The sequence below is a fragment of the Mobula birostris genome, chromosome 3 (genome assembly GCF_030028105.1).
Source record: "Mobula birostris isolate sMobBir1 chromosome 3, sMobBir1.hap1, whole genome shotgun sequence".
NCBI classification, from domain to species: Eukaryota; Metazoa; Chordata; class Chondrichthyes; order Myliobatiformes; family Myliobatidae; genus Mobula; species Mobula birostris.
The window spans coordinates 63,849,597-63,870,765 of record NC_092372.1 but is presented as its reverse complement, the minus strand read 5'-3'; the positions used below and the strand labels follow the sequence as shown (position 1 = coordinate 63,870,765).

Here is a 21,169-nt window from a genome sequence, read left to right as displayed (position 1 = left end):
AAAAGCAGAGCCTCAGAAAGGCAATGTCCATCATTAAGGACCCCCATCACCCAGGGCATGCCCTCTTCTCGTTGTTACAATCAGAAAGCAGGTACAGAAGCCTGAAGACACACACTCAGTGATTCAAGAAGAGCGTCTTCCCCTCTGTAAGACAATTCCTAAATGGACATTGAACCCATGAGCACAACCTTCCTTTTTTAATAAATGTTATTTCAGTTTTTGCACTATTTTAATCTATTTAAAATACATGTATATATTTACTGTAATTGATTTACATTTTTTTCTTTCTATATTATTGTACTGCTGCTGCTAAGTTAGAAAATTTCACAACACATACCAGTGATAATAAACCTAATTCTGTTTCTGATTCAGAACTTTTTATCATTATCAAGGGCTTCACTCATCCACGACCTCCTAAAGCCAATGTTTGCTTCCTTGTTTTTCTTGACCAGAGCTTCAAAATCTCAGTAGCCAGGATTCCCCAAACTTGCAAGGTTGACCCTAATCAGGTGTATCTAACAGGGGTATGCTTCCCCTGGAATTTCGATATCACACTCTTAAAAGCCTCCCCCTTGCCATTCATTTCATTCTCTTCAAACAGGCTCACCCATTCAACCTCTGCTAATTCCTCCCTAATTCCTCCAAAATTAGCGCTGGTCCAGTGTAGGACCCTAACCTGTGGATCTGACCCATCCTTTTCATTCACTATCTTAAAACATTATGGTCACCAGAGCAAAGGTAGTCCCTAACAGCCTCTCCAGTAACTTGCCCTGTCTCGTCCTTAAGAGGAGGCGCAGTATTGCACCTTCCATATACTGATTCACCATTTGAGATCCTGTATAAATTGACTTAATCCAGTAATGCCAGTCACTGCACCCAGACTATATTATTTATTATCAAAACTTCAATTCCCCAGCTGTCATGGTGAGATTTGACCTTGCTATTTTTCAAATTATCAGTCCAAGCCTCTACATTTCTTGCCCAGTAGACAAGACCTTCATTAGTGAGTGTTTCTTGCTGTTTATATTGATTTGTTCAGTATAACATTCCAATCTTTTCAACTTTTCATTTTGTCCAGGACTTCAGCAGGGCATATAGAACCTGACTGCCTGCTTATCCTTATTTAAAGCTAAAATTATAGCTTTGATTTGTAAGGCTTTTAAATGCAGGGGAACAAGAACCACCTTAAGAAGTGAGCCAAAATTTGTTTTCTTTTTTTTGTTCTAATTATGTTCTTTCTTGTATAATTTATGTTAAATTTATATGGTTTGTGAATGTTATATACCTGATGTTATGTACTTATAAAGCTGCTTCAAGATTTTTATTGCACTTGTGTGTATGTGCACCTGTGTATATGAAAATAGATGTAACTTTGATGTTCAACTTTTTGACATTCCCAAATCTGAGAACTTCCTTGACATTTCATGAGAAAAACAAGTACGTTTGTATATTCACCGGGCAATTTAGTTGTGAGCACTAAACAGATGGATTGGTTGGAAGATGGGATTGTAAGCATTCAAAAGCAAATACGGAAACTTGGTAGAAGAGAGCAGATCATCCAGAAACAAAAACTGATGTGTCAGAACCAGCTGATCAATTGCTCCTTTCTCTCACTGTTGAATGTACCGATATGTGAAGCAGAAAAGCTTCAAAATGACATGTGAAAGCTATCATTACAAGCATTTACACAAGGAATTCTGCAGATTCAAGCAACACACATCAAATTTGCTGGTGAACACAGCAGGCCAGGCAGCATCTCTAGGAAGAGGTACAGTCGACATTTCGGGCCAAGACCCTTTGTCAGGACTTCGATTACGAGCATTTCTTTAGCTGTTCCTAAAACTGGTTAGGATAATAAGGGATCTAATAAATTATCTCTGTAAAATATTTCACTTTCACCAAAAGAAATCTCTTGGGAACATGTTTGAATGTCGAGTGGAGTGAAGATCTTTTTACTGTTATTTCCAAGCTTATTGAATTTCCATCCTCAGTGTCACAGTGAGATTTCCAAAATTTGGAAACGGAAGAAGATGCTTAACTTTGGAAGCATATTAAGATTTCCACTACAAAAATTAAACTGGAGTGCATGATGATAATATGTTATGAGGGTAATCATGCAAGTGCACATGAAAATATGTTGCAACATTGACAGCTATTTTCAGTTTGCTTGTGCTCAGTAGTGATTCTATGCCTGTTAGGAAGGTTGTTAAGGTGCAGCATTAAAAGAAATCTCAAGCTATTTTTGTCAATATAGGGTCTAAGATTTAATTTTGAACATATTGACTCTCCTGATCAAAATTGCAAAAGGTAGTGCACCAAGTTACCATGCTGCTAAATCACTATATCCCAATTAGATAGATCAACATTCCCATAAGCTAAGTTAACTTCAGTTGCTGAGGTATCACAATCATGGTCAAAATTAGATATAATCATGGATCACAAAAACAAAAACGTTTCTGGTGATAAATATTTCAAGTCACAAAATAATTTAATCTATCTGGTAATCAGATACTCTGTATATGCTCAAAACTGTTGAAATGTAATTCCAATAACCACCATTTTTATTTTCATTACCTGTAATTTTCCGGGGTGAGAATCTAAAACTTAATGAGTATATTTTGTGGATGCATGAAATTAGTTATTGAACATCCACAAAATGTCCCAGTCTTTAAAACTTTTGTACATGTTTGCTGACTGGTGTCATATATAAAAAATTCTAAATTAGGTTAAAATGCTTATTTATTGTAATAAACCTATAGCAATCAAACAGTTAGCAATCTTAACAATATCAATGAATATTTTTAAAGGAATTATTTAAATTACTTTTTTAAAACCTTGACTCATTGCACTGGTTGATAGCTGATTTTACACTTAGCAATTTGGAAATTAATTTGAATGAATCTCAAAGGAAAGGCATTTCTCAGAACAGGTGGAACTTCAGTTAAGTAGAAATTCCACCTACCTGTAATTAACAAGCACACATTCCTTCAGCAATTTCTAAATATTTCAATCTTCATATCTATACTTTGTGTATAATACCCTTTGAATATAGCGGTCAAGCATTTCATTCACTTCCATCTTGAATTGAGGGAAATTTCTTCCTGCTGCATTTTCAACAAAGCTTTTATTTCTATAATTAAAGAACAATACATAGGGCTTCCTGCATCAATGAAGCTGTTGAGTACCTTTCATCTTTTTGCTGAATTGTCGTGCATGTTTCCATCCCATTAGCAACGCATTGTACACTGAGCTTTGCAAAATATTGTCATGTACCTACAGGGCTATAAATTCTAAAGTTGCAGTAAGGTCAAGAAGGAAATTCCTTTCCATTGGAAATCCCTTCAATATAATCTTTATGTTCCTTTTTAAAATAAAAATATGGACCAAATACAGGCAAATGGGACTAGCTTGGTGCCACCGCTGTCGGCACAGATGAGTTGGGCCTTAGGGCCTGCTTCCATGCTGTAATGCTCTAATAGCTTATATCTTTAATCCAGTTTCTGTTATTCTAATGTTTTAATGTTGATAACATTTTATTATGTTTAGTTTGTTTTGGTAATTGAAGTTTAAGTTGCACTGGATCTATGCAATCAATAATCTCATTAATAGAGTATACCTGATTAAAAGGTCATCTTTTTACACTCCTTACTATGATCATAAAATTAATACAATCTTTTTCGGATTTCTACCTCTGCCAGCCAATCCTATCATTTTTCAACATACATTATTTTCAATTTCTCAAGCAATAGCTAAATTTAGTGTCCATTTTCAACATTGTGACAGACAGCAAGCCACAGAGTCATCCCAAAAGGCTGTCCTGGGTGGCACGGTAGTGTTGTGGTTAGCACAACGCTTTACAGTACAGGCGACCAGGGTTCAGTTCCCGCCACGGCCCCGAAGAAGTCTGTACGTTCTCACCGTGACCACATGGGTTTCCTCCGGGTGCTCCAGTTTCTTCCCACAGTCCGAATACATACCAATTGTAAATTGTCCCATAATCAAGTTGGATTTAAACCCGGGGATTGCTGGGTGTGTGTAGCTCGAATGCTGGAAGGGCCTATTCTACAATGTACCTCAGAAAGTAACAAATACGGAGCTGCCTCAATATTTATTACCATAATACATTCATTCTGATCTGTTACTGCTATATGCTGCTAGATGTAAATTCTAACATGAAGATGAGAGCTTCTTTTTAAATTGATTCTGCAATTCCTAAGAAACAGGATGTTTCAAATTGTGTGTACTCTGAGTTATTTTAAAATGGAGGTTGGTTGGTTTCAAGTTTATTTTACTTTGCAGCTGAACAGAGCAAAAATAATTTTAAAAAGTATGGATCTTTTCTGTCTCTTCCATAGTTAAAAAAATAAATCAAAATTGATCAAATCTCAATACTCAGAAAATGTTTTTTATAAAATGCATGTAAAGATTTATAGAAAGGTATAAGACATTCTTCAAATAATCAAATATAACCTGGACATTCTTGTTCATAAATTGGGTGTCCAATTCTTACACAATGATCACAATGAATTATTTTTGCTCTGTTCAGCTGCAGAGTAAAATAAACTTGAAACCAACCAACCTCCATTTTCAGTAATCATGTTGAGTAATGCACCCAGATGGATTACTGTCACTGCCATTTTAATGCCAATGCTTTAAATGTATTTCTGTCATATCACATTAAAGGAAAGATGATAAAAATCAAAAATCCCATTTTAGAGGAAATTAAAAAGTGAACAAGTTTATTTGCTGGATGAATAAATATGAATAACCAACACTGCAATTAAATCAGCCTTCCGAAATCAAAATCAAAATCATCTGCAGAAACATATGATCATTTTCTGAAAGAACATAACTTAAGACTTCCAACATGACTTAGTGCAAGAAGAGCCCATATTTAACACGTCATAATAAGCCCAAGAACTTATACAATACTACATCAAAATGGTTGGAGGAATGTGAAATGTTGAGTAGGCAATGTGCCATTTTGTATGGGTGTCAAATGAGACATACATCAGAGACAGGTTCTTTAAATACAAAACTGGGTGGACTGAAGCATGTTTATACTATTCCCTCACACTCCCATCTTAGACTGACAAAGTTCTTCCTCACTAGGAAAGGCTGGAGAAATGGAATATTTCAATATTGTAATGAGAAAAATATTCTTCTGACAGTGCTTTGTGAATTATTGGAACTCTCTACCCCTCAGAGCTCGGAAGGCTGAGTCAATAAACTTAGTTGGTGGAGGCAGACTGTTTCTAGTGAACAGGTGGAGCAATGGAGTTGAGGCCAGGAACTTATTGACTGGTGGAGCTGGCTCAAGAGACTGTGTGATCTTCTCTCCAGTTCTTATTGCTTATGTACTTATGTTTGCAAAGTATGTTGGTCCTGAAGGCAGCTAGTTGTCGGCAGGCTGCAAATGAACAGCCTACATCCAAGTGCAGTCTATAAGTCCTCCATGTAGTTTGCTACCAATAAGAAGTTTCTTCAAACAAACAAAAAATGCTAACAGAGGTAGAATCCAGGAGGAAAGAATGTATTTCCACCAGCCCTATGTTAAAACCATTATTGCTGAGAGCCACTATATGCCCCACCCATCTTGCTGATATCTGCCACTAATTCAACATATTCCACCTTCTTGCCACTTCTTTCCCAATCACCACTTCCCTCACTCCTCATTCCCCATTACAATTATTTCCTCCACTCCTCCTCCTGTCAACCTCTGACTGTACTTGCAACTTCACTCCCAATAGTCCTCAGTGCAAACCCATCGACCTGCATGCCCTATTAATAAAAGGAGTAATGCTGTTGCTGTTGATGGTGAAAATCAAATGGTCTTCGTTACAGGGGAAATCCAGAAAATACTAATTTAAGAGCATAGGCTTGTGGTGGGATTGGGAAGTGGGGGATAGTCGGGGGTTATTGATTCCTCAGGATGCAAACTGCACTGAAGACCTCATTTTATTCATATTGAGAATAAGACCCTTCCTAAATTCCTGCTCAGAATCAGGCTGGCATGCTGTTTGAAAGGGACAGAGGTTGTATAGCCAAACAATTAACCTCTATCAAGCAATAAACTTTTCTGTGCATTGTTCAACCTTTATGAAGCTGCAATAGCTGAGCCAGAATATGCATTGGTGATGACAGATGGCAAAAGTTGTGCAATGCACACTGTTCACTTTTATATTTAGGCATGTTTTACACTATTTATGTGGCTTTTAGAAGATTGGGATCCTGTCCAAAAATCCTATATCCAAACTGATAAAAGCATAAAGAAACACAGGTTTATGCGAATTATAATGTGGAAATTATTTGTACCTGTTTTCTGACATTGTCATGCTATTACCTGTTACTTTCAAATGTTCTGATGTCCTTGGAGGTTTTCAGCTGCATTCGTAAGTAGAGATGGTGCTCGGTGCTCGGTGTCAGAGAGCTGGTCGGAGACTTGAAGTTTTCAGATGGATTCAGAGCCAGACTGTGGTCGGGTGCTTCCAGGATGCTCCATTGGCAAGTTTGCTGCGCTGGAAGCTCATGGCAGGAAGGGTTTCTTCCTTCTACCATCTGCGTGAGATGTTGGGGCTATCGGGACCTTGAGACTTTTTTTTAACCGTGCCCATGGTCTGCTCTTATCAAGTTACGGTATTGCTTTGCACTGTTGTAACTATATGTTATAATTATGTGGTTTTTGACAGTTTTAGTCTTGGTCTGTCTTGTGTTTCTGTGATATCATACTGGAGGAACATTGTATCATTTCTTAATGCGTGCATTTCTAAATGACAATAAACGAGGACAGAGTGTCCTCATAATCTAAAAAAAAAGTAATTTGACTAAATCACAGGCCCAGCATCAAGAATATACAGTGGCATGCAAAAGTTTGGGCACCCCTGGTCAAAATTTCTGTTACTATGAATAGCTAAGCGAGGAAAAGATGAATTGATATCCAAAAGGCATAAAGTTAAAGATGACACATTTCTTTAATATTTTAAGTAAGATTACTTTTTTATTTCCATCTTTTACAGTTTCAAAATAACAGAAAAGGAAAAGGGTCTGAAGCAAAAGTTTGGGCGCCCTGCATGGCAGTACTTAGTAACACCCCCTTTGGCAAGTATCACAGCTTGTAAACGCTTTCTGTAGCCAGTTAAGAGTCTTTCAATTCTTATTTGGGGGATTTTTGCCCATTCTTCCTTGCAAAAGGCTTCTAGTTCTGTGAGATTCTTGGGTCGTCTTGCATGCACTGCTCTTTTGAGGTCTATCCACAGATTCTCGATGATGTTTAGGTCGGGAGACTGTGAAGGCCATGGCAAAACCTTCATCTAGCACCTCTTGAGGTAGTCCATTGTGGATTTTGAGGTGTGTTTGCGTTCATTATCCTGTTGAAGAAGCCATCCTCTTTTCAGCTTCGCAAACAACAGGAATTCTGCAGATGCTGGAAATTCAAGCAACACACATCAAAGTTGCTGGTGAACGCAGCAGGCCAGGCAGCATCTCTAGGAAGAGCTACAGTCGACGTTTCAGGCTGAGACCCTTCGTCAGGACTAATTGAAGGAAGAGTTAGTAAGAGATTTGAAAGTGGGAAGGGGAGGGGGAGGGGGAAAGATCCAAGTAAGAGATCCCCACCCACTTTCAAATCTGTTACTAACTCTTCCCTCAGTTAGTCCTGACGAAGGGTCTCGGCCTGAAACGTCGACTGTACCTCTTCCTAGAGATGCTGCCTGGCCTGCTGCGTTCACCAACAACTTTGATGTGTGTTGCTCTTTTCATCTTCGGCTTTTTTACAGACGGTGTGATGTTTGCCATAAGACCATAAGACCATAAGACAAAGGAGCAGAAGTAGGCCATTCGGCCCATCGAGTCTGCTCCGCCATTTTATCATGAGCTGATCCATTTTATCCCATTTAGTCCCACTGCCCTGCCTTCTCAACATAACCTTTGATGCCCTGGCTACTCAGATACCTATCAATCTCTGCCTTAAATACACCCAATGACTTGGCCTCCACTGCTGCCCGTGGCAACAAATTCCATAGATTCACCACCCTCTGACTAAAAAAATTTCTTCGCATTTCTGTTCTGAAAGGGCGCCCGCTTCAATCCTGAAGTCATGCCCGCTCGTACTAGACTCCCCCATCATGGGAAACAACTTTGCCACATCCACTCTGTCCACGCCTTTTAACATTCGAAATGTTTCTATGAGGTCTCCCCTCATTCTTCTAAAGTCCAAGGAATACAGTCCAAGAGCGGACAAACGTTCCTCATATGTTAACCCTCTCATTCCCGGAATCATTCTAGTGAATCTTCTCTGCACCCTCTCCAATGTCAGCACATCCTTTCTTAAATAAGGAGACCAAAACTGCCCCCAGTACTCCAAGTGAGGTCTCACCAGCAACTTATAGAGCCTCAACATCACATCCCTGCTCCTATTCTCTATTCCTCTAGAAATGAATGCCAACATTGCATTCGCCTTCTTCACTACTGACTCAACCTGGAGGTTAACTTTAAGGGAATCCTGTATGAGGACTCCCAAGTCCCGTTGCATCTCAGAACTTTGAATTCTCTCCCCATTTAAATAATAGTCTATTTGTTTATTTTTTCTGCCAAAGTGCATAACCATACACTTTCCAACATTGTACTTCATTTGCCACTTCTCTGCCCATTCTTCCAATCTATCCAAGTCTCTCTGCAGACACACCGTGTCCTCAGCACTACCGGCCCCTCCACCTATCTTCGTATCGTCAGCAAACTTAGCCACAAAGCCATCTATTCCATAATCCAAATCGTTGATGTACAATGTAAAAAGAAGCGGCCCCAACACTGATCCCTGCGGAAAACCACTGCTAACCGGCAGCCAACCAGAATAGGATCCCTTTATTCCCACTCTCTGTTTCCTGCCAATCAGCCAATGCTCTATCCACGTATGTAACTTTCCTGTAATTCCATGGGCTCTTATCTTTTTAAGTAGCCTCATGTGTGGCACCTTGTCAAAGGCCTTCTGAAAATCCAAATATACAACATCCACTGCATCTCCCTTGTCTAGCCTACTGGTAATTTCCTCAAAAAATTGTAATAGGTTTGTCAGGCAGGATTTTCCTTTAAGGAATCCATGCTGAGTTCTGCCTATCTTGTCATATGCCTCCAGGTACTCTGTAACCTCATCCTTGACAATCGACTCCAACAACTTCCCAACCACCGACGTCAAGCTAACAGGTCTATAATTTCCTTTTTGCTTCCTTGCCCCCTTCTTAAATAGTGGAGTGACATTTGCAATCTTCCAGTCTTCCGGAACCATGCCAGAATCTATCGACTTTTGAAAGATCATCGCTAATGCCTCCGCAATCTCCACAGCTACTTTCTTCAGAACACGAGGGTGCATTCCATCTGGTCCAGGAGATTTATCGACCTTTAGCCTATTCAGCTTCCTGAGTACTTTCTCTGTCGTAATTGTGACTGCACACACTTCTCTTCCCTGCCACCCTTGAGTGTCCGGTATCCTGCTGTCTTCCTCAGTGAAGACTGATGCAAAATACTTGTTCAGTTCCTCTGCCATCTCCTCATCTCCCATTACAATTTCTCCAGTATCATTTTCTATCGGTCCTATATCTACTCTCACCTGTCTTTTACTCTTTATATACTTGAAAAAGCTTTTAGTATCCTCTTTGATATTATTTGCTAGTTTCCTTTCATAGTTAATCTTTTCTCTCTTAATGACCTTCTTGGTTTCCTTTTGTAAGGTTTTAAAAAACTTCCCAATCCTCTGTCTTCCCACTAATTTTTGCTTCCTTGTACGCCCTCTCCTTAGCTTTAACTTTGGCTTTGACTTCTCTTGTCAACCACGGTTGCATCCTTTTTCCACTCGAAAATTTCTTCTTTTTTGGAATATACCTGTCTTGCACATTCCTCATTTCTCACATAAACTCCAGTCACTGCTGCTCTGCCGTCTTTCCCGCCAAATTGCTTCCAGAATTTGTTGGTATTTAATTGAATTCATTCTTCCCTCTACCAGTAAATGTTCCCCGTACCACTGGCTGCAACACAAGCCCAAAGCATGATCGATCCACCCCCGTGCTTAACAGTCGGAGAGGGGTTCTTTTCATGAAATTCTGCACCCTTTTTTCTCCAAACATGCTTTTGCTCATTGCGGCCAAAAGGTTCCATTTTAACTTCATCAGTCCGCAGGACTTGTTTACAAAATGCATCAGGCTTGTTTAGATGTTCTTTTGAACCTTTTGAATAGAACTTTCCCCCATGCCACTGGCTTGTGTTGCAGTCAGTGGCACAGGGAGCATTTACTGGTAGAGGGAGGAATGAATTCAATTAAATACCAGCAAATTCTGGAAGCAAACATCACACCGTCTGTAAAAAAGCTGAAGATGAAAAGAGGATGGCTTCTTCAAAAGGATAATGAACGTAAGCACACCTCAAAATCCACAATGGACTACCTCAAGAGGTGCAAGCTGAAGGTTTTGCCATGGCCCTCACAGTCCCCTGACCTAAACATCATCGAGAACCTGTGGATAGACCTCAAAAGAGCAGTGCATGCAAGACGACCCAAGAATCTCACAAAACTAGAAGCCTTTTGCAAGGAAGAATGTGCGAAAATCCCCCAAACAAGAATTGAAAGACTCTTAGCTGGCTACAGAAAGCATTTACAAACTGTGATACTTGCCAAAGGGGGTGTTACTAAGTACTGCCATGCTGGGTACCCAAATTTTGGCTTCAGGCCCTTTTCTTTTTTTGTTATTTTGAAACTGTAAAAGATGGAAATAAAAAAGTTTTCTTGCTTAAAATGTTAAAGAAGCGTGTCATCTTTAACTTTATGCTTTTTGGAAATCAGGTCATCTTTTACTCACTTAGCTATTCACTGTAACAGAAATTTTGACCGGAGTGCCCAAACTTTTGCATGGCACTGTATGTATGGTCTACATCCAGTTACGGGGCATAATTGGTCAGATGTCCCAGGTCTTTGAAAAGGAAGAATCATTCTCTTAGTTCATGACAGCATGAACAGAAAGCAGAATGACAGGGTTCTGAAGGAAACCACCAGCTGCCAAGTGTTTGTACCTCAAAGTATCTCAGACTCCTACACAGCTGTGGCCAGAAGTGGAAGTTCATGATATGCTGGAGGGCAGACGCTGGTACATACATTGGAATCCAGCAAAAGGGCAGGCTTTGCTGGATAGGGGTGTCAAACTATATCACATCCAATTCTCAGCTCTGCAGAAGAAAGGGATAGGGCATAAAGGCTATTTGAATAGAACAAAGGTACAGTATTTCAAATCAGGTCATTGGCCATGGTAGAAAAAGGGAAGGCAGGCATATGCTCTCCCCATTTTGCTTTCATTTACAGTAACTCTTGCTAATTATTTGTGCCTTTAATTAAGTGTCACAGATAAGAAAATTGTTAAAAGCTTTAAACAGCTAGCAAGCAGTAAAAAAAACACCAAGAAGTTCAGATTGCAAGACTTCAGGGTTCACTACCAGAGGCCTGCTTACTATTCAGAGCCTGCTCCACCTCTCCTGAATCTGTCAGATGCAGACTGTCCCAATCTAGAAAACGTTCAAGCAGACAAGGACCAGGTCCAGAATGATCTAGCTCAAGATGCTTCATCTGACTCATGTGACTGCACCTTCTAGCAGACTCCAAGAGTAGGACTGGTAAAAGGAGAATCCATTTGCCAGGAAGCAAGTACCCCATTTTATCCATTCTTAACACTTAGTCACCACAAAATTTTGAAGAAGTAAATTTGTTGTAAGAATTTACCTTCCTCCGCTGTTACGATTCTGTTCAAAACTTCAATGAGAAATAGATTCATTGATTTTGATAAATCGAAGTGCTTTTATGTTTCACCAAAAACTATTTCAGACAATCATTTCTTCAGTAATCAGAATTAATGTCAAAAATCAAATACATGGACATAGCGTCCAGAAAAGTCAATATTTAATTTTTAATTCATCCATTCTACTCCATAGTATTAGCAAAGAGCCAATCAGTAACGTACTATCTTGTAAGAGCTAAAAAGGCCTTTGAAAAATGAGACAGCTCCAATATAGATTAAAAGTTAAAAGTGTCAGAAAGGCATTTAATAGCATAACTGGAAAATTTATAGAAGTGGAATGTGCAGCAGTATTAGCACATGGATTGAACTTTAGCACGTGGGAGGATAAACACCAGAGCAGACTGGTTAGATCAATTGTACACTTCCTACACTTTTACTGTAGTTGTTCCAAACATAGAGCTGAAATCCAAACACAAGAAAATCCTCTCCTTCACCTTTCCCGATTCCGTTTCTGTTTCCCTCTCTCATCTTATCTCCTTACATGCCTATCACCTCCTTCTGGTGCCACTCCCCTTTCCCTTTGTTCCATGGACTTCTGTCCTCTCCTGTCAGATTCTCCCTTCTCCAGCCTTTTATCCCTCTCACCAATCAACCTCCCAGTTCTTTACTTCACCGCCTCCCCCTCTCCCGGTTTCACCTATCGCCTATTAACTTGTATTTCTTCTTCCCCTCCCTCCACCTTTTTGCTCTAACCTCATCTTTTTTTCCAGTCCCAATGAAGGGTTTTAGTGCAAAGCATCAACTGTTTACTCTTTTCCATAGGTGCTGCCTGACCTGCTGAGTTCCTGCTACATTTTTTGTGTGTTGATAGAGAGGAAATATTGGGAGTACCGTTTGGAGCTCTGATCTACGTGTTACAAGAATAATAATAAAATTGCAAGAAACCTACCATAACTGAGAGGAACTGTCATAACAATAATAAAAGATTGGCAGACTAGATTACTCTTCCCAAAAGAGGAAAAAGATGTTCTTGCTTGCAAGTGTGGTGATCTGATAAAGGTTGTTTAGATTCATAACAAGAATTAAGAAGATAAAGATAGAAGAGATATTTTTCTTTGTTGAGAAGAGAATTAAGAGTCATTAGAACATAAGACCGTAAGATATAGGAGCAGAATTAGGATATTTGGCCCTTCAGCTCTGCTCCGCCATTTCATCATGTCTGAACCATTTCCCTCTCAGCCCCAAAATGTTGCTTTCTCCCCGTATCCCTTCATGATCTGACTAATCAAGAATCTATCAACCTCTGTCTTAAATATACCCAATGACTTGGCCTCCACAGCTGCCTGTGGCAACGAAATCCACAGATTCACTACTCTGTAGCTAAAGAAATCTTCCACATCTCCATCTATAGGAAGAGGTACAGTCGATGTTTCAGGCCAAGACCCTTTGTCAGGGCTAAGTGAAAGAGGAGGTAGTAAGAGATTTTTCAATAGATGCAGCCTGGCCTGCTCTGTTCACCAGCAATTTTTATGTGTGTTGCTTGAAATTCCAGCATCCTCGTGTTTCCACATCTCCATTCTAAATGGATATCTGTCTACTTTGAGGCTGTGTCCTCTGATCTTAGGCTCCCATGATAAGAAACATTCTCTCCACATCCACTCTATCAAGGGATTTCAACATACAGTAGATTTCAATGAGACTCCCCGCCCCCCCCCCATTCTTTTGAATTTCAGTGAGTACAGGCACAAAGCCATCAAGCACTTCTCATGTGATCAGCCTTTTGATCCCAGAATCATCTTTGTGAACTTTCTTTGAACCCTCTCCAATGTCAGTACATCCTTTCTTAGACAAGGGGCCCAAACTATCTCACAATGCTCCAAGTGAGGCCTCACTAGTGCCTTATAAAATCTTCAACATTGAGTCCTTGGTTTTCACATTTTAGTCCTCTCAAAATGACTGTTAACATCGCATTTGTCTTCCTCACCGCTGCGTCAGCCTGCAAATTAACCTTTTGGGAATCCTGCACGAGGACTCCCAAGACCCTTTTCACCTCAGATTTTTGAATTTTCTGGCCATTTTGAAAATAGTCTACCCTTTTATTTCTTCTACCAAAGTACAAGACCATACAGTCCCCTACACTGTATTCCTTCTGCTATTTCTTTGTCCACTCTTCTAAACTGTCTAAGTTCTTCTGTAGCCTCTCTGCTTCATCAATACTTCCTGCCCGTCTTTGTAACTATCTTTGTATCTTCCATAAGCTCGACCACAAAGCCATCAATTCTATTATCCAAATCATTGACATATAATGTAGAAAGAAGTGGTCCCAACACAGAATCCTTTGGATACATCAAGTCACTGGAACCAACCAGAAAAGTCTCCTTTTATTCCCACTCTTTGCCTCCTGCCAGTCAGCCAATTCTCTATCCATGCTGGTATCTTTCCTGTAATACTTTGGGCTCGTAACTTGTTAAGCAGCCTCATGTGTGGCACCTTGTCAAAGGTCCTCTGAAATCCAAGTACACAACATCCACCAATTCTCTTTTGTCTATCCTGCTTGTTATTTCTTCAAAGAATTTTAACAGATTTGTCAGGTTAAATTTTCCTCGAAGGAACCATGCTGGCTGCGGCCTATTTTATCATGTGCCTCCAAGTACCTTGAAACCACATCCTTAAAAATCGACTCCAAGGTTTTCCAATCACTGAGGTCAGACTAACTATCCTATATTTTTTCTTCTTCTGCCTCTCTCCTTTCTTGAAGAGTGGAGTGACACTTGCGATTTTCCGGTCCTCTGGAACCATGGTAGGATTCATTGACTCTCGAAAGATGCTTATTCATGTCTCCACAATCTCTTCAGCCACCTCTTTCAGAACCTTGGGGTGTAAACCATTTAGTCCAGGTGACTTATCTACCTTCAGACCTTGCGGTTTCCCAAGAACCTTCTCCCTAGAGATGTCAACTTCACTTACTTCTGTCCCCTGACAATCTTGAACTTCTGCCAGCATGCTAGTTAAGAATGATGCAGGATACTTCTTCAGTTCATCCACCATTTACTTGTCCCCTATTACTACCTCTCCAGCATCATTTTCCAGTGGTCTGATATCTACTTTTGCCTCTCTTTGACACTTAATACATCTGAAGGAACTTTTGGTACCCTCTTTAATATAATTAGCTAGCTTACTTTCATATTCCATCTTTGCCTTCTTTATGACTTCTTTAGTTGCTACCTTTTGGTTTTTAAAAGCTTCCCAATCGTCTAACGTTCAACTAATTTTTGTTCTATTATATGCCCTCTCTTTGACTTTTATGTTGGCTTTGATTTCTCTTGTCAGCCACAGTTGCACAACCTGCCTTTAGAATATTTTTTCTTCCTTAGGATATATCTATTCTGCACCTTCCAAATTGCTCCCAGAAACTCCAGCCATTGCTACTCTACTATCATCCCTGCTAGTGTTCACTTCCAACATATTTTGGCCAGCTCCTCTCTCATGCCTCTGTAATTCACTTTACTTCACTATAATGATGATGCATCTGACTTTAGCTTCTCCTTCTTGTAGGCATTCCACAAACATTCCCTCTTGGGATCCAGCACCAGCCTGATTTTCCCAATCTATCTGCATATTGAATTCCCCATGACTATTGTAACATTGCAGTTTTGACAGCATTTTTTATCTTCCGTTGCAATTTGTAGACCACATCTTTGCTACAGTTTAGGGACCTGTATATAACTTCCATCAGGATCTTTTTACCCTTGCAGTTTCATAGCTCTACCCACAATGATTCTACACCTTCCAATCCTATGTCACCTCTTTCATTTTCATTTTTTACCAGCAGGGCTACACCACCCCTCTGCTGACCTGACTGTCCTTTATATGCAATATGTATCCTTGGACATTAAGCTCCCAGCCATTATCTTCTTTCGGCCATGATTCAGTGATGCCCACAACATCATACATGCTAACTGTAACTGTGCTACAAATTCATCTTGCTTATTCCATACACTATGTACATTTAAGTAATACTTCGTCAGTCCTGCTTTCATCACACTTTTCAATTTGGACCCTTTTTACACTGCAACTTATCCTGTTGACTGTAAATTTGCCCTATCATCCGCCTGTCTTTCCTCAGAGTCTCACTACACACTGCCTCTGTTTGTAAATCAACTACCCCATCCTCAGCCCTATCACTCCAGTTCCCATCCCCTGCAAAATTAGTTTAAACCCTCCTGAATAGCTCCAGTGAACTTACATGCAAGGATATTGGTTCCCCCTTGAGTGTGAGTGGAATCCGTCCCTTTTGTACAGATCATACAAAATCTTACAACATGTATATTAATATAGGATGCAACTGATAAACCAACAAGCAACTCAAAAGTAACTTCATTTCCCAGTAAGTAATTAGAGTGTGGAATGCATAGAGTCATGGAGTAATACAGCACAGATAAAGCACCTTTGGTCCACTGAGTCAATGCTATCAGGCACTGATTTTACACTAATTCTAGAGTACTCCCATTTTATTTTCCCCATATTTCCATTAAGTGTCTCCCCCTCCCAAACGTCTAACAGTCACCAGGGATGAGACATTTGCAACGATTTACAGTGGCCAACTAAATTGCCAAGCCCTGCATTTTTGGAGCGTGGCAGAAAACTGGAGCACCCAGGGGAGACCCACAGAGTCACAGGGAAAACATGCAAACACAACACAGATAGCATCACAGGGCAGGATTAAATCTGGGTCTCTGGAGCTGTAAGGCAGCAGATCAACTGGTTGCACTGCTGTGCTGATATTAAAGAACATGTGAGATAAAGAAGAGCGTTTCCTAATGATAAAAGGAAATGTAAGGAGGCTTATATGCATCAAAAATTAATGCATTACATGTCAAATGAATGTAGTGTGAAGATTACAATTCTTTTTTATCGTAGAAAATTATCTAAAGCGTGAGAAACTGACATCAAATTGTTGCTGGTTGGAATTCACTTTTTGATTAGTTTATTAATTTGCTCGTAGTTCTCCTTCTGACAGTTGCTGTCTCTACCACTGAGGACAATGTTATAGAGCAAGGGAAGAAAAGCAACAGAACAGTTTTACCTAAGAAATCCATTAATTCATTCAGTAAAAGAGTAGCCCATCATAGTCTGTATGGGTTTAAGATGACACTCCTTTCTTTTGTCATCTGTGGTCTAATGGATTGACTTTCTGTAAAACTAAATAACTTACAGTAATACATGCACACAGCAAATTTGTATATTATTTGGGGTTACGATTTTTCAATTTCTAAAGGAAAATTAATGCAATGCTTGCAGAAAAATGAATAGTTATTTATGGTAATTCATTATTGAAGGCATCACAAGATCAAATGTTGTTCAATTTTGAGTTTGCAGATTTGAACTGTGATCCATTCTGTGTCTACAAATGACATCATAGGCTCCAGCTAAAGTGAGAAGATTCAGCTACATTTCTCTCCATTGACTGCTTTTAAATAATTACTCAAACATGTTATTATGAGTGTATGTGTGTGTCTTTAGCTGTTAAGGGGGAGGAAATGAAAGCAGAGATGCCACAAGTTAAAAGTGGATTATGTTCAAAGTAAGTCTTTTTCCATCATCGAACAGCCCAGTGTAAATAAAGAACCTTGGTTACTTGAGAGTACTTAAGTAGCTGCCAGAATAACAGAGCAAAATATGAACTAAAGTATATTTTGGCATATTACGGTTGTTGCTGACTGAATATGTAGATAATTTGTCTATTTTTGCTAAAGCTGTAATATGATGCTGTTTATCTTATGAAATGTCTACACTTTTTTGTCCATTTGTTAATTTTATAGCCCATGGATTTCCTAAAACCCTCTTTAAACCCAGAACTAATATGATCCACATGGAGGGAGGTAGTAACAAGGAAAAGATTCGAGAAATATTAAACTATTAAAGTTACAGTACCGAAAGTAAAAGAGAGAAACAAAATCAAACGTGACTGCTTTGTTTTATGTATTACAAGTACATACCAAAAACTGTTCGTGCTGGAACAGATTCCTTATTAATCCAAAAAGACACTTGAGAAAGAATGACCGTCATAATGCAGGGTATGTAAGTCTGGATCATAAAATAACCCATTTTTCTTCTCAAATGAAAGTAGACTGTCATCACCACATATTCTCCTATAACAGAGAAATATATAGAATTATTTTTCATAATGTCTAGTTTGTATTAATAATTTTTAAAATTAACTGGTAAAATTAAGATTCTTAATAATTTTGCAATTTTATGCACAAAGACATTGCAAATGGTAACCAGAAATTGGAAATTATGTTATGTATAAGGAGGTTCAGAAACTGTGGTGTAAATAAGAAAGCCTATGTGCCTTTACCTGTAATGGATTTAATAGTGCCACTAGTAACTGTTTGTCCTACAAGGTCATACTGAACCAAGCTAGAAGACTCCTCGGGCACCTCCACTGATTTGTCAGGTCCTTTTGTCCATGTGTATATCATCTCACTTTTAGGATATGCATCTGAAATGAATGAAAACACCAACTTTTAACAATTAATATCACCAAAATGATCTTTAATTTTATTACAGATTGTCTGACAATTTATTATCTTAGTTCTTCATTAATTGGTTGGAAAATTAATTCGTCACTCATTTGACTGCTGTGAATTTTACAACACAATAAAATTTGGTACTTTTCTAACATTTTATAAACAGCTGCTAAAATGTGTGAAATATATAATTTGAAGCATGTGATATAATATTTTGATATTGCACTCATTTTAATGTCAGTGCAGCTTCTCAGCAATAATATAATTACAATAATTATATAAGTGATACTGCTTACAAATGTATGGGCATTCATTAACCAACTCATATTGATTTACAAATTGTATAACAATCATTTTATATGCGTTATACACTTTTAAAACATTCAGGTCATGCAATAATATTGCAAAATGCTTTATTTTGCGTTTTAAATAAATAAGTCTCTCATTACACATATATCAAGCACATATTTATTTTCCATAAAGGTCAAAGTAACGATTGGCATTACATTATTAAAATACACACAATCTTTCCACAATAGTTTTGAGTACAAACAAAATTAAATACTACCAGTTAAAGTTTCCTATCTATATGCAAAGAAAAGCAAGACCAAGTTACTCACAACTTCCAAATTTAAGCGGACAAGCATGGCCATCCATTGGGAAATCAACCAGCTTCATGGGACACTCTGCGTTAATAGTAAGTCTGAAATGAAATATGAAAATCATTTAAGATATTTAGTAAATGATTCTTATAAGATTAATTCTAAACTAAGATATGCATTTCTCATTGAATCAGCAATGGCCTCAGATTCCTGGCATTATGAGAATGGTAAACATACCTCATGGTATATAGAATTGTCCCATTTTGCATGATTCGGAACAGCTTGTTTGGAGCGGTCATATTGTGCGAAATTGATTTTTTCCCGTTCCTAAAGAATGTGTCAGGCGTCCAGACTTTGGTGACCATTAAGTTGTTAAGACGAAGTATTTTAGTGGGGCCGTCATACTTGAGCCTATTGTCCACCCAAGTTTGGCGGAAAAACACGTCCATTGTATACTCCTTGGAAGGAAATTGGGAAGAAGCGCCAATCATTATCTGAACTATTAAAACAGCGTGCGTTATGCAATGCATTGTGCAACGTGTGATGTTAGCTACTTGATTTCCCATTCAGAGTGCCGTGTTGTCAAAACGATACCCGTTCATTTTCTGAGTGGAAGCACAATATGGTTTGCAATCAATGTTGAAGTGGAACTAAGAATCGTACTGCTGAACGCATAAGTAATTGCTAAAATTCGCATGATCAACCAATCGATAGTTTTCATTGGGCCATAATGAATGATGATGCAATGAATGTATTTTAGGGATAAATATACATTGTTACAATTACACTGTAATTTCAACTTAATTGAAGCGTACATCTCTCCAAACTGTAACACGTGTGGTTCTTCCGTCCTCAGATTTAATGTAGGTAGTTTTAAATAATATCCAGGCAGCGAAAATTAATAGATTACTGCAAATGAAAAACCAGCGGAACGTCCGCCTTTAATATTTAAGTAAGCAAGCAGAAATCCTACCATTTCAACATCAGACACTGGCCCAAAGCTTGTAACGTAGATATCTGTTTTGACTTCAGTAACAGCTCCTATAGGACGGGAAATACATTGCTTAATGAAAAGGTAGCCTATTAGTACGGTGACATATTTGCTTACGCTTAATCCATACCGACCAAGACGAACACTAGGAAGAAAAGGGCAACTGGTTTTAATGCATTCCCGTTATATTTTTCACTGATTTCCCAGATCCCAACGATAGCCTCCAGCAAGTTACCTGCTTTTGGATTTCAAAGACTCAATTGGCGAGCACACCTTGATCTGTGCAACAAATATGCACGACTTCAACTTGCGGCACGCGTTCACGGATTTAATAATAAAAAAAATGTTCTAGGTCTTCCGACGTCAAATCAAGGATGCAAGCTATTAGACTCCAGCTCACACTCTGATATCAATCAATCTGCTTTAAAAAAATAAATACACCACACTATATTACAATTACTCGTACCTTGATTCTCGTCAACAAATCCTTCACAGAATAGTATCTGTTAAATCTGCCTCTCTATTTTATCTACCTGAGCAGTTTTGCGCGATCCCACTCCCCTCCAGTACAGATTAAACCCCCTATGTCTAATAATTGGTTAGACTCAAAGCCACAGTATTGGCATCAATGATCCCAAAGCGTACAAGACCAACTCTAGTAAACAAAACAACTAAAGACAATAAATGTGCCCGTACCGCCGAATCCAGGTCGCAGTCTGTTGTCATACCCGTCCAAGAGTCTATCAAGGATCCGCGTAAAATTTTCTGGAAACAATTTCTCCTGCTTTTTGACCTCTCCAGAGATCTCTCGTATACTGCACAGAAAATAGGTAACACCGACATGAACACACAATGACAAGCTCCGGAAACGGTTGCCATACACCTGATATTGATTTTTCGGACCGTAGCGCCGTACAAAGACAGTCAAAGCAAGTACATCTGATAAACAATGCGAAATAAGAAGGAATCACTTTCCTTCCATTACTTACCACGTTGTCACGCAGATAAAGTATAACAGCGTGGAAATGTAACTGGAGTACATCCTGATCACCGTCTGCCTGGCAGAAACCATCTTTGCATGCCATACTTTATGTCTCTTCCCGGTCCCGTCGCCAATTGCCTTATCCTGGCGAGAGATCGCAGCCGTGAACACACACACACACACACACACACACACACACACACACACACATACACACACACACACACACACACACACACACACACACACACACACACACACACTTGTAACTGTGGGATGCTTCTCTTCACTCC

General features: G+C 39.0%; 1 protein-coding gene across 1 annotated transcript in view; it reads right to left on the bottom strand.

Annotated features, from left to right (window-relative positions):
- LOC140194608 (gamma-aminobutyric acid receptor subunit alpha-4-like) overlaps positions 1-20,966 on the bottom strand; it is a 36,736-nt gene extending 15,770 nt beyond the window's left edge. The window contains exons 1-7 of the mRNA XM_072251845.1: positions 20,884-20,966; positions 20,591-20,709; positions 19,877-19,944; positions 19,141-19,361; positions 18,922-19,004; positions 18,130-18,273; positions 17,768-17,920 (exon numbers count right to left, since the gene is read on the bottom strand). Of these exons, the coding sequence (XP_072107946.1) occupies positions 17,768-17,920; positions 18,130-18,273; positions 18,922-19,004; positions 19,141-19,361; positions 19,877-19,944; positions 20,591-20,709; positions 20,884-20,966 (871 nt within the window). The remainder of the gene's footprint in view (positions 1-17,767; positions 17,921-18,129; positions 18,274-18,921; positions 19,005-19,140; positions 19,362-19,876; positions 19,945-20,590; positions 20,710-20,883) is intronic.
- Between the last annotated feature and the right edge of the window lie 203 nt (positions 20,967-21,169).